General features: G+C 49.4%; 1 protein-coding gene and 1 long non-coding RNA gene across 7 annotated transcripts in view; one reads left to right on the top strand and one right to left on the bottom strand.

Moving 5' to 3' along the window:
- Window positions 1-16267, bottom strand: part of HNF1B (HNF1 homeobox B) — a 52608-nt gene that overhangs the window by 6080 nt on the left and 30261 nt on the right. For 2 of the 6 annotated variants that reach the window (XM_073879461.1, XM_073879462.1), the window contains exons 5-8: window positions 15764-15924; window positions 9933-10068; window positions 5932-6126; window positions 3467-3585 (exon numbers count right to left, since the gene is read on the bottom strand). In XM_073879461.1, the coding sequence (XP_073735562.1) occupies window positions 3467-3585; window positions 5932-6126; window positions 9933-10068; window positions 15764-15924 (611 nt within the window). The remainder of the gene's footprint in view (window positions 1-3466; window positions 3586-5931; window positions 6127-9932; window positions 10069-15763; window positions 15925-16267) is intronic. The other 4 variants (XM_025851268.2, XM_073879463.1, XM_073879464.1 and 1 more) reach the window with 3 other exon arrangements.
- The window catches only part of LOC141370415 (uncharacterized), a 20552-nt gene continuing 20228 nt past the window's right edge, over window positions 15944-16267 (top strand). The window contains exon 1 of the long non-coding RNA XR_012374444.1: window positions 15944-16112. This is a non-coding gene — a long non-coding RNA (uncharacterized lncRNA). The remainder of the gene's footprint in view (window positions 16113-16267) is intronic.

Genomic DNA, 16267 nt, shown 5'->3' with positions numbered 1-16267 from the left:
CTATCTCTCATTCTCTCTCTCTCTCAAATAAATAAAATCTTTAAAGAAAAAGAAAAAGGGACAGGAGAAGGTGAGCGTGGTGGAATGGATTTGGAGCGAGTCCAGCTCCAGATTTATCATCTGTGTGAATTTGGCCGGATCCCTCCCCACTTCTGAACCTCAGTGTTTTGCTCTGTGAGTGGGGCATAAAAAATATCTACCTTGCAGAACGGGTAGGAGGGTTGGCTGAGAAAGGTAAGAATGGCAAAGCACCTGGAGTGCTGCTATGCAAACGGGAAGCACTCAAAAATGCTAGTTCTGAATTCATTCATTCATTCATTCATATTTACTGAACGTCTACTAGAGTCCAGGCATTTGACTAAGCACAAAGGGCTCTGGTGCTCTGAGAGGCCCCTGCATGAGTTGCTATTTTTCCTGGGAGTCCAGGGAGGAGAGCACATGTGTGAGTCAGCATAAAAATGGGAAGCAGATCTCCGGAGCCCAGGCCCAAGAGGGGGGATGTGCTTGAGAGATAGTCCTAATCCTGAGAAATTTTATTGACAGAACCTCCTCTGACCCCATGTAGACCAAGCAATGAGTTAAATTTTGAAGGAGCCGATAGAAGGTATCTCCTAAAGGATCACAGATGGGAAGGAGCAAGAGGGAGGGAGTTAGCACATGGAGTACCTCACCAGGTCCCAGCCGCTCTCTCAGGCCCTGGGAGTAACCTGTGAGATGGGGGTAGGATTTTCCCCAGGAGAGATGCAGAAATGGTCCCGCAGGGTGAATTAACCGCCCAAGGTCACATGGGGGGTGGAGAAAGGACCCGGGTTAATGGAAGGCTGCTGGCTTTTGCCAGCACTCTGGGATGCCTCTCACGGAGCGATGTCCAGGATGCTTGGCCTGGAGCCTCTGTGCACACTAATGGCCCCATTCCATGCACACATCAGCCTACGAAAGATTCGGAGAAGCCCCCCCCCTTGGGGTGTTTAGCTGTTGAGCCCAGCCGTTCCCCCAATGTATATGACCAAAGAATCCTCCTTGCCTCACACCATGTGCCCCCGGTTCCCGGCAACAGTCTTGAAACTCATTTTGGAAAATACTACTTTAGAACAAAGAGAAAACAGAACTGCCACCAGATCTCTTTCAGAATTCATTTCTGACCCTTTGCCTGGGGAACAAAGTTGGTACACATCTTCTTCACCTTGGATCTTTCTGTTAGGAAGCAGCACCCTTACCCTTGACTTCATCTTTCCCATTCCTCTTCTCCTTCAGGCTGGAGGAAGTTGCCTGATTGGGACACCTACGTGGGCTGAATTGTACGCTTGTTCCTGACCGCTAAGACCTCAAAAGCAGCAAACGTTGTGGGTGTTTTAGAGATGGAGATTGGAAGGCAAGTACTGTTTAAGTGGAAAGAGTGCAGGATTTAGAGTCAAAGTCCAGAGTCTGAAGGTCCAGCTCTAGAACTGACCACCTGTGAGAACTTGGGCGGGTCACTCTCCCTCTCTGGGCCTTAGTTCATTCCTTTGTACCAAGGAATACTTGGTACACTCCTTATACCAAGCAATAAAAAGAAAATGATGAGATCATGTTCACGAGAAGTAGAAACCTGAAGGGCTCCGTGAATAGTTTGATCCTAAGTGTAATCATCCTTCTCATCATCCCAGAAATGAGTGTACCGCCAGACTCCTGAACCGCCCAGGGACTTAGGGACAACTTCGCGGTGGTTCTGGAGGGCTGTGCAGCTTCAAGGTCGGCTGGCCACTCTGTCCAGTGGAGGGGAGAAGCCATCTGGGGGCCAGGGCCGCGTCTCAGAGAGCATCTCTAAGTATTTTGATTAAGAGACCATTTCCTGAATTCAGAGGGCTTGTTTCAACAAGCAAGCATCAAAGTCAACTTGGGAAAGACAGGAATAATTAATCAGAGCCCTGTCTAGGGCTGACCAAGCGGCAGATGGATTGATAAACCTTTCAAAGGGGAAGGTATTCCCAAGCAGGGCCGCTGCGCCTGGCTGCCCCCCTGATTGAGATTTGTGAGCACAGATAAATGTTTTCCCTGCTCACTACAAAGAGTGGGAAATCGCACGGGAGTCGAAGGGCAGGGCAACGGGGGGGTGTCCTTTCATCTTCCGTTGGGTGAGAGAAGAGTGGCAGAGCAGGTCCCACACACCTTTCCCTCTCCCCGCCAACTCCAGAGCCCAGCTGCCTAGGCCGTGTGTGTGTGTGTGTGTGTGTGTGTGTGTGTGTGTGTTCACGAGCACACATGCACATACCCAAGACGTGCCAGGCACTTAATCTACATGACCTCTTCGAATCCCCAGAACAAGTCCATGTTATGACTCTCATTTTAAAGGTGAAGAAATGAGGGCTCAGAGAGGTCAAGGTCACCAAACAAGGGGCAAAACCAGGAATAGAACCCACCTGCTCTATAATATGGCAGGACCGGGAGGAGATGTGGGCAAAGGGAAGAGCAGAGAACCCAAGCCCATGAAAGAACCTGCTCGGTAGCACATGGCAGTGAAGGAGGTGTGAGTTGCAGGACTCGGATGGAAAAAAGACCATCAACAAGACCAAACCCCGCTGAGAGCCTGTGACACGAAGTTCAAGGTTGTCGCCTACTTATCTAGTAATCAATAGAGGCCAGACAGTTCCCACGCTGCACAGACCCCAGCTCCTAAAAGGTCCCATTGTATTATTCTGGAAGTGTCCTGTGTGTTCAGACATCTTGTCCTGTTTCCTAACTCTGTGTCCCGTGACAGTCCAGCCGTCCAAGCTGGACTGACAAGCCCCGTCTTTGGTTGGCTTAACTGCTCCATCAGCTCTACCTGGAGGTGGGAACTAGCCATCCACTGAAAGAGTGACAAAGCCTCTGGGTTTCCCACTTTTAGCGCACTAGGAAGTCAATTCTGAGTTTCTTGATAAAACAACAAGGAAACGCAGGCCCCTGTAAGGCCCGACTGTCTACTGGGGAATCTCCACGGGTTGGGAGAATTGGGTCATTCTCTGGAATTTACAGTGTTCTGGGTCCCACATGGGTCCTGGACGGGGGAGTCAGCCTCAGGACCCCGACTCTCTACTCTCTTTTTCCACTGACTGATTTGTCGAGAACCCTCAGGGATCCCTCTTGTACAGCACGAAATGCTACAGAGGGTGGGACTCTCCCGAGTCCTCCTTGGAGACATCTTTTCCATGGACCACTGTTCAGCCCACTGGGAAACACTCAGTCTCAACCCCTAAAGGCCCTGTGTAATCCAGTCTCCAGTGGTTTATCAAGCCCTGGTCATTTAGTGCTCTTGCTGGGATAGCCGGGGGAGCAGTACATCCTTTTAGCCTATGGCCCATCTTCCCTGCCCTCTGACCTCGGGGATTCGTTTAGCAAGTAACGAGGAGCCTGGGAGGGACCAGGCTCAGTCCGCGGGGCACTGCCACCCTTTCTGCACATCAACAGCCTGGGTCGCTGCCCCCTCCCCGCTTGCTGCCGGCATTACCTGTTTACTGGAAGACATGTTGGTAAGCGTACTGATGCTGCTCGTATCTGTGACCACCATCGCGGATGGAAACCGGGAGGTGTGGGAATACTGGGGGGGTTCCTGCTTGTGTGTGTACACTGGAGAGACAGAGTGAAGACACAGTCAAGGTGCAGGTCACACAGGCGTATACACAGCTATAGACGCCCCCATCCCACACCATAGCTCCTGTGTCCCCAGGCAGAGAAAAGCGGGGCAGCGCTGGTGACGTTTTGGAAGGCGGTGTGACACAGTAAAAAGAATGGCCATGTGTTTAAATTCTGGCTCCTCGATTAAGTTACGTAACCTCAATTCCCTCATCTGTAAAATGGGAATGATAGCTGCTGTAGGATTAGAAAACATCGTGTGTAAAGTACTTTGTATCAAATAGACAAACAGCTTTGCACAGTGTCTTGTCGAAAGCAGGGGACAGCACTTCTGTTCTCCTGACTTTCAATTAAACGCTAGATGCCTAGGCATCAACAAATGGCCCTTAGGCGTATGTGGTGCATCGGAGATTTTAAGTCAAAAAAAGTTCTAAGTAGTTGGCAAACATAAACAAGCTGGTCAGCACAAGCGTATCACATCTGCCACGACTCAAGAGCCAGGTCTTATGCAGGCAATTATAAGTTGATTAATAATTATAATTAGACATGGGTATAATTCATTGTATAATTCTGGGTTGTTCCAATTTGTGCTAAAATGACATCACAGGTCATATTATGACATCACAGAAAGTTGAAGGATGATAGACAAGGGGAGACTAGATGCAAATAAAACCTTCAGGAGCATGTGACTCATTTTTCAGTTTTTCCAGTACTTGTTCACCAAGTCTAGAACCTTTTGACTCATGTGATTTATCCATTAGATTCATATAAATTCGACCAACTAACAGAAGCATGTGGATCTTTGGCCACGAGGGAAGGAGCAGCCAATTCTATCTACCACAGCATCCCCTAGTAGGGGACGGGGTCAAAGTCACTGCCTGCCACCCTGGCTTGTCCCTCCTGTGGAGGGAGGCTGGTTGCTGTCTGGTCCGGGGGCCCCCGGCTGGGGCTCAGCAGTCCACAGGTCATCACTGGGGACCACTCTCTGACAATCCCACCTGGGCCTGGCCAGGGGCAGGGACAAGTGGGGGCATATTATCGGGTCCCGAACCGAAGGAAAGTGGGTACATGTGGTCCCAGACTCTGCTACAGGTTATGGGAGATTTTTTTCCAGAAGCCACAAAAAAATGTGATTGGAATGTGAGATGGTGCTTAGAAACCAGCTCTGCAGGCCTGAGGCGGGGAGAGCGCCCCGAGGAGAGAAGAAGGCTGAACTTGGCTGCTTTTCCTCAGACGCACAGCTCTGTCAGGCAGCCAGGGGAGGAACAAAAATCCTCTTCCCCATTCCTGTCTCCTATTAAACGGTCCCTTAATAAATCATCACCTGCGTTTTTGTAACTCTTATGCTTACCAAACACGGTTCATACCTATTCTTATTTCATCTCCATATTCACTCTACATAATCACTCTACATTATTTATCTCATCTCCATAATCACTCTACATTCCATTTTATGGATGAGGAAATTGAGGCTCAGAGTGGTTAAGTAACTTTACCAATGGCTACACAGCTGGTAAGCCTCAGAGCCAGGATTTAAATCCTAGGTTTGTCTGACTCCAAGACGAACACTCTATTCCGGAGACTTATCTGGTGTTCCTGTAGGACCCTGCCAGCCGTGATTTCTCCCCAAACTTGTAGGCCTGATCTGGCCAGAGGGCTTGGCTGGGGGCCTGGGGCTTAGGATGGAGGGCAGAGATACAGTGGCTAGAGTGGGTGGGAACTAACTGGCTGAAAGAAAGGCCTTAAGAGTAGGTGGAGAAACAGGGTATGAGAAATAGCCTGGGGGCGGGGGGAGCGCAGAAGCGCTACTATTCCTTATCCAAGATGGCGCGCAGGTGGTATTTTCCACCTACGTCTGTGGTTCTCGATTTAGAGATGTTTGGGGTGTGTCAACTGGACAGCATGGGGATTCTAGAAGATTCTCCAACTTCAGGGAATGCAAATTGCATGCCCACTCTCGTCATTTGGTAACGGTTGCTTGGAATTTTAGATTGAAAGGGCTACGTTGAGGCTCATGGGGAGAAGGCGCTGTGGCTGCCTGGTGGGATTGTCCATGGGTGCCGCCCCTGCACCCTCTCTCCAGCTCCCCTTTACACGTAGGCCTCAACTGTCCTCTTCAAACCTTCCCCCGGGAGTCAGGGAGGTAGAGGGTAGGTCTAGGAAAGGCACAGACCACACAAGGGTTATGCTGAGAAATCGTCTGGGTTGATAACAGGTAGGGAAAAGTGACCCAATCAATACACTTCCAAGCAAGTACAGATCCAGAGAGGGCAGTGCGGGCTGCTCAGGGCCCTTGGTGGGGCCCATCCCCACTCCCATCCCCCACACCCGCGTCCTTACTGTGGGAGTTCTGCAGCTGAGTCACGGCTGCCATGAAGGGCTGCTGGGTCATGTGGCTGCCGGGGCTCTGCTGCATGAGGGGCTGCTGGTGAGGGTTGTGCAGTTGCTGGGAGAACTGGACAGGCTGCAGGGCTGCCAGGCTGCCGGCCACACTGTTGATGACGGGGACGCTCTGTGCTTGGGAGGTGTTGAGGCCTGTGGGAGCAAGAAGGAAAGCTCAGAGGTGGCTGCGGGAACAGGGAGAGGTGAGTGCCCGGGAATGGTTACGGACTGAGCCCCTGCTATGTGCCAGGCACAGTGGGGCCTCACATGAGAGGTTGCATGGGAAATGGTTTTATAGATCCATTCTACAGACAAAGAAAGTGGGGCTCGGAGAGATTGACTTGCTCACTTTCCACAGTGAGTTATGGATGGAAAAGGGCTTACACAGATCTGAGGCCTGAGAACCATCCTCCCAAATTTGGCTCCCCTGAGGTTGCCAGGACCCTGGGAAGGTGGCCTCTAACCAGCCCACTCCCTCCAGACCTGACTCCAAGAGAGGCCTGCCTGGGTGCCCTGAGGGCAGCTAAAGGCCGTCACTCCAGGGCACAGATTATGGCCCACACCTGTCTGTCCAGCAGAGGGCAGGAGTGTTCAGGAACTCACATTTGGATAAAAACAAAACAAAAACAAAAACAAGAAAACCCCCCAAAACCCCCAAACAAACAAAACACAACAACAACCTGCACCATCCTAGGAGTACAAAGCCAGAAGAGTCTCATTTAGCGAACTGGTGCAAAGACCCTGGCAGAGGTCAGATGCTTATTCTCTTGACTGTAGCAGAGAAGGGGGACAAACACCAGACCTCAACCGGTCTCTGAAGAAGATATATCTTATCTGGCGGCACAGGGCTTGTGGCATCAAAAGGTCCAGGTACTGGGAGGAGGAAGTCGTAAGTAAAACGTCGGCAGTTTATAGGGGCTCTTGCCATCTTTCTGTTCTGGAGGTGTGAGGCCTCTGGGGTCCTGTTCTGTGTCTACATCCTGAGGCCTCTTCAGGACAGGGGCCAGCACTGCAGAGACTGGGTTCCGCCCCCCACCAGCTCCATGTGCTCCCTGGGCAGGAATCTGGGGGAGACAGCCAAGCCAGGGTGGGAGTGGTGATGGGAGGACCAGCGGCGAGGCACCCTGACCTCTTTCCTGGACTGCCAATGTTCCTTTGACCCTGCTTTCTGTGAAACGGGGGGCAGGATGGAATGAAGAAGAAACCCAGAAAAAGGTCTCTTTCAGGCAAGCGTGGAAGGGACACCTAGAGAGCCTTTCCTGAAATGCGGAAGGTTCCAGAAGCGGGTTTGTGGGAAGTCCTCCGTGCAGATAGCACGAAGACCTCAGCTGTTGCTTACTCAGGGCTTTAGCCGATATGGTTATCAGAAACCCAAAAGGCGAGACCCCTGAGCAGAAGTGAAGGGAGAGTAAGCCCCCTCCTGGCTCTTCTGGGGAGGGGGACTGGGGGCCGGGTCCTCTGATGCCATTCAGACCAGCACTATCTCCCCTTCCCCAGGGGCTCAGCTCCCCAAGCCCGAGTCTCACCTGATACCCTGATATCCCATTTCCCTCTCCCACCTTCCACCGGGGTCTCCTGGGAGGCCCCATGGACTAGCTGTTTTCCCAGGAGCCTATTACTGCTGCTCTTTTGGGAAATCCCTGCCCAGAAGAGCAAATTACCTTGCTGAGAGTGGATGACATTTGAGGGCACAGTTCTGAAACCTGCCTGGGCTTTAGAATCATCTGGGGGAGCTCTTTAAGAAATATACATTCCTCCGCCTCACCCAAGACTTAATGAGTCAGAACCTTCAGAGGTGAGGCCCAGGAATCTTATTTTCAACACAGTCTGTGATCCTGCTGTGCCTCAATTCCAGGATCGAGAGCCACTGATGTCATTCTAGCTCCCACGGAGTGTGACTCTTGGCCTTTTCACCTGTTTTCTGGGCACTGGCTCCTGCCCGAGAAGCATGCTGTCCATCCAGTGGATGAACAGAGAATGAGGGCTTGGCAGTGCCAAGGGCTTTGTTATCACATTCTGCCCGAGGCAGGACCCTCAGACTCAACGGGACAGGCGCTGGCCACACAGGAGGATGCCTGCAAGCAACTCTTCAGCCCGCCACTCCACCGGCTAGGACCGCGCGTCTCGGCCAAGTTTTCTGGTGATCCTCACCATTCTTCATGCTCTCCTCACCCCACTCCAAGCACACACATGCACGTGCACCGTGAACACCCTTCCAAGGGCAATGTACACTCTGGGGCTGCCCACCTGCAGTAGGAGATTAAGGATATAGCAAGAAGGTGGAGAAGTATGGAAGGAAGAAATCGGGAGGAACAAAATTGAGAAAAATATGGAATAGCTTCCGGGAAAATTTTAGTTGAGAGAGTGCCTAAGAAAATATAAGAATTGTGTGTGTGTGTCCGCCAAAGCTTGATGTGGGAAGAAAGAAGGTTAAATGGGATGGTTTGTGTATCTTTTTGGCTGTGGAAATAAAGAGGTGACATAGCTTTAGTATGGCTACCATATTCCTGTGAAAAGGCAGTAAAAGTTTGAAACAATTTTTTATTTCGTGAGTCCTCTAAAAGCTTCTCTAGTCCTGTTTCTCTCTGCAAAAAAACAAAACAGCTGCAGAGTACATCAACGGCCGAGCTGCTGAAGATGTGCTCAGTAAAGCTGTGTGCTCTCATGGGTCTAGCCCTGTTTTGCCCTCCAAGAGCGCATAAGCCATTCTCTTCAGAAGCGATCTGAGTTGCTACCTTGGCTAGAGCTGACTTGGAGGGAAGAGAGAAAGAGGAAAAGGCAGAACAAAATAAAGAGGTGGTCAGTGTGGGCACACGATACAGTGAGGCCACGAGGACAAGGGGGCGCTATTAGGTGGAGAGAAAGATGAGCAACGTGCCATCCTCAGAACTCTCCCGAGCCTTCTCGGGAAGTCTTCCCAGTGTCACACAGTGATGACTTGGCCTGAGGTCATGAGGAAGCCGAAAACACACCGAATACTCATCAACATTAGAATTCTGAGGGCGCCTGGGTGGCTCAGTTGGTTAAGCGACTGCCTTCGGCTCAGGTCATGATCCTGGAGTCCCGGGATCGAGTCCCGCATCGGGCTCCCTGCTCGGCAGGGAGTCTGCTTCTCCCTCTGACCCTATCCCCTCTGATGTGCTCTCTCTCTCTCTCTCTCTCTCTCAAATAAATAAATAAAATCTTTAAAAAACAAAACAAAACATTAGAATTCTGAGAGCGGCCTCCACAGATGCGGCCCCCGTCAGCCTTCCCGTGGCCTGAACTGGCCCATCTGTGAGGGGCTACAGGCTCGCCGTGGAACAAGAGCCTCCTAGAGCTGGAAGGACGAGGTCCATCTCCCGTCTTCAGGCATGTTTCTCCTTAAAGACTCAGAGATGCTACAACAGTTTCCCTCGGGAGTTCTCACTGTACTTTCACCACTGGCCAAAGAGGTGTCCTATGACAACACCAAATTCCCTGTTTAGAAGGAAGCCCATCATGGCTCCATCTTGGCCAACACAAAGAAACATCAGCACAACTTCCTGGAATGTCTACCACATCCTTAGGGGTAGAAATGAACACGAGACAAAAGTGTAAGCTATGATATTACACATAACTCACGCTTTATAGGTTTACAAGCATGTCTCTCTGCACTGTCATTTGATCACCTCAGCAACCCATTTTATAGATGAGGAAACTGAACCTCACTAAGGTTAATGATTTGCCCCAGGATGCACGGCTGGCAAGCCGTGACCAAGATTCAACGTGACTCCATTGTTTTCTCTTTCTTTAGGCTAAACAGTCCAAATACTGTTGAGGAGAGAGATACGGAACTAAACATAAGTGGAATCAAATCTACAAGTGGCGGGTGAGTTTGAAGGGGGCCTTCTATAAACCTTTCTTAAAATCAGGTTGACTTACTGCCCACCCTTCTTCTCCCTGCCCCCCTAGGTTTTGTGACCAAGAACGGAGCTTACTTTGTGCAATGGCCATGACTCCGGAGAGGGGCGTCATGATGAGGTTTTGAGATTGCTGGGGATTATGGTGGGACAGGCTGTGGATATTCGTCAAGGTGCTGACAGGGGGCAAACCACCTCCGGAGACGGAGATCTGCTGGAGAGAAAAAAAACAAGAGCAACATGAATGCAACCGGGACTGCAAAGAGCAGTGTCCAAAATGACATGGTTCAGCAATTCCTCTGCACAGCCAATTCACTCATCCATCCAACCATCCATCTACTCATTCATTCATTCATCCATCATTCATTCATTCATTCGCTCAACAGTAATTATGAAGCATCCACTGAGGCGCAGGCATAGTTCTAGGTGCTGAAGATTGAGAAGCAAAATATACAAAAATCCCTTCCCTTATGGTGCTTCCATCTGTTGACCATCTTTGAGTTACCTGCCTGCCTTGGGGATTCTTCTGCTCCTGGGAATTGTGGGACTGTCACTTGCTCAGTTCGGAAGTATCCTCTGTTCTGCTCCATGCCTTCTCTCTTCCTGGTGCTAAAGACATGTGACTACTAAAAATAACAACTGAAGTCTGCCCGAGTGAGAGCAGATTAGGGACTAGGCAGAAGGGCAGGAAAGCTCTCACTGATACAGGCCCCACTAAGTACCACTCATACGTTAGCCAACAAACCTCACTGTGGTTCCGTGAGGCAGACACTTCATGGTAGATCTGTATCAGGTAGATAGGGTATCAGCTAGATCCATCACCGTTTCACTGATGGAAAAACCGAGGCTCAGAGTAGATATGTATATTGCCTAAGATCCAATAACCCAGCAAGTGGTATATCTGGTATTTAAACCCAGGTCTGCCTGACTCTGGAAGTCAAATTCTTACCTTTTATAGAGGACCTTTCCCCACCCCTGCAATTATTACTAAGGGTTGGGGGGGAGATCCGCCATCATTGGGCTTCTCTACCTTTTCCCAATCTCCACTATCCATTAAAAATGTTTATTGTTTTGGTCAAGGAGCTGATATCATAATGACAAAGCTACTAAATGATAAGCCCTGGACCCCAAGGCTTGTCTTTTACAAGCATGTCTCTCTGCACTGTCATTTGATCACCTCAGCAACCCATTTTACAGATGAGGAAACTTGCACCATTATATTTTATTGACAGATGAGTAAGAGAAAGCTACTGATTTTAATGAGTTTACTACACACAGGGCCACTTTGCATCCTTTCATTGGGGGAATTAAATCCTTTTATTTATTCCTAATAGTATCTTTTCCTTATTGATTTTCTTCACTTTTTCAAGTGTATAATGTCATCACAAGCACACATGCTGATAGGGTCTCTTCCTTGCTAGTACTAATATGTGTATATGTCTCACTGCATTGCTTAGAACTTTCAAGACAGTATTAAACAACAGCTGTCACAGATGTGCTTGCTTTGATTCTGATGTCTTCAGAAATGCTTCCAATGGTTCCCATTAATTATAAGGAGCTATCAGTTTTACACATACACGCACGTGTGCATGCGCGTGCACGTGCACACACGCGCATGCTTTTCTTGGTAACAAAGTAGTTTACTATTTATAGTGTTAAAATAATTTCTAAAATTACTATTAAGAAAGGATGTCTCGGGGGTGCCTGGGTGGCTCAGTTGGTTAAGCGACTGTCTTCGGCTCAGGTCATGATCCTGGAGTCCCGGGATCGAGTCCCACATCGGGCTCCCTGCTCAGCAGGGGGTCTGCTTCTCCCTCTGACCCTCTTCCGTCTCGTGCTCTCTGTCTCTCATTCTCTCTCTCTCAAATAAATAAATAAAATCTTTAAAAAAATTAAAAAAAAATGTTATCAACTTAAAAAAAAAAAAAGAAAGGATGTCTCGGGGCGCCTGGCTGGCTCAGTCGGTGGAGCATGTGACTCTTGATCTCAGGGTTGTAAGTTCAAGCCCCACATTGGGTATAGAGTTTACTTAAAAATAAAATCTTAGAAAGAGAGAAAGAGAGAGAGAGAGAGAGAGAGAGAGAGAGAGAGAGAGGTGGGGGAGGAAGAAGGAAGAGAGATGTCTCCTGTCATTCTGAACTACTCCAGACATTCTTGATGGTATCAGGACCACTCAGAGGTACTTTAGGATCAGGATACATACATTATGTCTGAGTAGGCCAGGTGCCCTTCTTCTAGAGCTTGTCAAATGACAGGACTCACGCCAGCACCCAGGTAAGACACTATCTCCTGCCCTGACCTTCCGGTCAACCCCATAGCTTCCAAGGTTAATTCGAAAAAGAAAGAAAGAAAAAAACCAAACAGGTTTGTTTGTGTTTTTAAAATGGGCATCAAGAAATCAGTTGGGGGGTGTGTCACGTGACCAAGAAGGAATTCTGACCACATCAAACAAGAGAGAACCAGCCTGTTCGTTGGACTTGTTTTTCAAAATGTCAGAGTCATTAAAAAAAGAAAAGAAAAAAGAAAGAAAAGAAATCAGTAACCTGCCTTCAGACTTCCTTTGGGTAATGTAGTCCCTTTGGAGAAAGTCAATGAAGTGACGGCAGTCTCTGCCGTTTCAGTGTTTGATTTTCATGGTGAAAGAGAAATGCAGATGCCAACCATAAAAGCAACTTCAATGTACACGGCTTTAGAGTTTGTCAAGTGCTTCCACTGACTGTCCTCAATAGATACTGACACAAGTGGGGAGGGCGTTCTCACCACTGCCCCTATGTTACCAATTAAGACACTGATCCTCCCGAGAGTGGACAGACCAGTCCTATGTCACTTGATTAGTGAGTGAGGAAGCCAGAATTCACACTCAGTTTTGTTGGAGTTCAAATCCCTTCCACCTGCTATTTTTGGGTAACCTTGGTCAAATTCCTTCCACTCTAAAACGCAACCAGTATTTTCTACTTGCCTCCAGGAATGAAGGAAGCCAGGGGCTGCCAAGGACACCAGTCATGATTCTTACATGGTAATTCACTGTGTTTGCATTACGTGAATGGCGCCATTTGCTGTACTTTCTCTTATGCTAAGTGCTTCAACGCCTACAGCCTACCAGGTTGGTGTTACTATCTCCACATTGTGGACATGGAGACGGAAGTTGAGAGAAGTTAAGAAATGTGCTCAAGAGGTAGTGTTGGTGTTGAAAGCAGGCCATCTGCCTCTAAGGCCTGAGCTCTTCCCTGTTAGGCCATACTGCTTTGATACCGTGAGAGTATCCAGTATGTGCTTTTTAATTTTTATTGTTATTATTATTTTTTATTAAGTAAACTCTATATGCCCAATGTGGGGCTTGAACTCATGACCCCGAGATTAAGAGCCACATGCTCTACCAACTGAGCCAGCCAGGAGCCCCAGTATGTATTTTTTTTTTTTTAAAGATTTTATTTATTTACTTGAGAGCGAGCGAGCATGAGCGGAGTGGAAAAAGCGGAGGGAGAGGGGTAAGGAGACTCTGCGCTGAGCACAGAGCCCGACGCGGGGCTCGATCCCACAACCCCAAGATCATGACTTGAGCCAAAACCAAGAATCGGACACTCAACCAACTGAGCCCCCCAGGTGCCCCCCAGTATGTGTAACCCTAAATCTGGCCAGCTTTTTGTTTATGCACTCAGGTACGGGAGGGGACAGACAGTGCAAAGCAAAGCTCACATGGATCAGCAATATTTCCAAAACTAATCCCTGGGGGAAGAGTTTCAATTCACATCCTACTGAACACATCACTCCTTGCCCAGGGCTTACCCAAAGAACCGCAGCGCTACAAGTCATCCTCATACCAACGCCACGACGCAGGCATTATTTTCCCCCATTTTATAGATGAGGAAGCTGAAGTTAAACAACAATGATCCTATTGCTGATAAACAACAGAGCCCAAGACATGGACACACGAGCTTTCCTGCCTGCGTTATTTTTAACCATATTCCACTCTTGCCTTGGTAGACCACAATCTGTGATGGACCTGTTATATATTAACAGAAAACAGATTCTTGCATGTGGGCATCCAGTAATAGTGACTTAACATATGAGCCAGGGTGTTGGAGACTAGTAAAAAGCCGGTCCCTGCAAACAAGCTTCCAGGTGTTTGCTAACGTTGAGGTGTGCTCTCTTGGTCAATCATCAATCCAATAATATACTGCCCATGAGGGGACTGCTGAGCAGAACAGGAAGCAAAAAGTGTGTCTGCAGACTGCCTTTGGAGCAGCTGTGGCTGGGGGTGAGGCCACTTGCCTCTTAGGAGAAAGAGCAGGAGGGTCCAAACCCCAAGGCCCTTCAAGCGAGAGGAGTGGAGACTTGGAGGGTTTCATGGACTAAGTCAAGACCTCTTCCATGAGACCCCCTTCTCCAGAGCAGCATGAGTGATCCTCACCCCTAACCAGTTTGGGTCTCAAAGTGACTCATCAAGACTTGCCTATGCCTCTTACAAGGTAGCCGCACAAACTGTTCTTCATGAAGAAGAAGCTTACGGGATGAGGGGAGGGCAAGGGGGCTACCAAATACCTCCCCCAGGAGCACCTTTTCATTTTCCTTTGCACAGACCGCTACCTCTGTTAGCAGTCTGCACAGACCACGGACCCAGGCTAGCACTCCCCTTGGAAACTACACGCTGTTTTTTCCTCCAGGGAGCTGGGGACTCAATCACCTGTGACTCACCATTCCTGTGTTGCCTACACAGCGGGCACACGTCAAGGTCTGAAATGGCATCTGCTCCCTGTCCCCGTCCCCTGCTCGGGCCCCCACCTGCCTCTGGGTCAGACACCTTGAGGGAATGTGTGCAGCTCCACCTTGAGCGTGCAAGCCAGGAACCTGCAGCTCCTCCCCCACTGAAACCCAGAGCATGACCCAAAGAATCGAGTTTTCCATTTCCTACCCTTACTGGTGTTGTAATGCCTGTCTCTCTCACCCGTGGTGCTCCCCTGCCCTTGTGTGGCTAGAGAATTAGAGCCTTGAAAATTCAAACAGTCTATTCCTCACCAAGTGTGCTAAACTTACATCTGGGTGTGGGCTGTGGGTATGACCACAGAAAACGTCACTTAAAGAGAGGAACACGGACATTCACATCACAACACCACGACCATTTCTTGACTATCTGATGCTGTGCTGAGTCTTTCCCTTGTTAGCACATTTGTTCCCCCAACAACCATATTGTTATTACCCGCATTTTATAGTTGAGAGAAGGAGACCTAGAGTAGTTCAGTAACCCGCCCAAGGCTACACAGCTATTAAGTGCTGGAGCTGGGATTTGAACCCTGGTCCCTGGAACTTCAAAGTCGGTGTCTCTCACTCGTGGGGCAAGCATCGCCCCACCCCACCTGCCCTTTTGTGCGGTGCTCTTCCCTGACGTGCCATCAGATGTCCCAGCTCAAGAAGCCTCTCTCCACCCCCTACTACCCCTAAAACCTGACTTAGTTTCTCTCCTTGCCGGCAGCACCAGGGGGTGGTGAAGAGAAAGAGGGGGGTTTGTTTCAAAGTGAAGTCCTCTCTGAGGTGAAAGACTGGCTTTGGAGGCCTTGGTGGTGGTGATGGGGGGGGGTGGGTATGAATGAACATTTTATCAACACAAATGTCATTGGCGGCCCCAAAACAAACAGTGTCCCACCCGGCTTGCTCCTTTATGAGGCATTCAATCAATAAAACGAGAGCAGAACTCTGTCAGATTTATTGGCCAGGTTCAAACCGAACACTTCTTCCACCCGCCAAAGGCTGGGTCACTGGTCCTACCTTTCCGTTCCAACTCTGGACAGCCCCCATTTTCCCCGACCGGGGCTACAATGGCTCATTGTTTGAGGCAGGCCTTGTGAGAAGTTGTGTTTGTTTTGCCTCTTATCTTATCAGCTCCAGAGCTACAATGGCCCAGGTGTACTCACCATTTTACCATCAGGTGAGAGGAGATTGTGGCCAGGGTCCAGACTGGCTGGAGAGACTTGCTGTAAAACAGACTGGCTGGTCACCATGGCGCTGTTGCCATGGTGGCTGATTGTTGAGGCGGAAGTGACCTCACTGTTCCCCGGCTGGCTGTAGCGGACGCCTGCAAAACAAGACAGACCCAACAGCAGCCGTGAGTGCCCCCAGGGCCTTGGAACACTGAGTCGGCTCCCCTCGTTTGCAAGGGTGGCCGCCAAGAACGTCAAGTTGTTGCCTTTTCCTCCCATCTGCCCACAAGAAACACTGGCCCAGGGTAAAGGTGGTGGTGGGCTCGACTTCAAATTCCAGAACGTAAGCTCCATGAGGGCAGGGCATTTTTGTCTGTTTTGTTTTGTTCATGGCGGTAAGTGTCTTGGCACTTGGTAACCACTCAATATATTATGTCAGAGGAAAGAAGGAAAGGAAGGAAGGAAGGAAGGAAGGAAGGAAGGAAGGAAGGAAGGAAG

This window comes from Callorhinus ursinus, unplaced genomic scaffold, assembly GCF_003265705.2.
Source record: "Callorhinus ursinus isolate GAN/ISIS: 27379988/994484 unplaced genomic scaffold, GSC_fseal_2.0 scaffold34, whole genome shotgun sequence".
Lineage (NCBI taxonomy): Eukaryota > Metazoa > Chordata > Mammalia > Carnivora > Otariidae > Callorhinus > Callorhinus ursinus.
The sequence above is the reverse complement of the archived record's forward strand: the minus strand, read 5'-3'. Positions and strand labels throughout refer to the sequence as shown.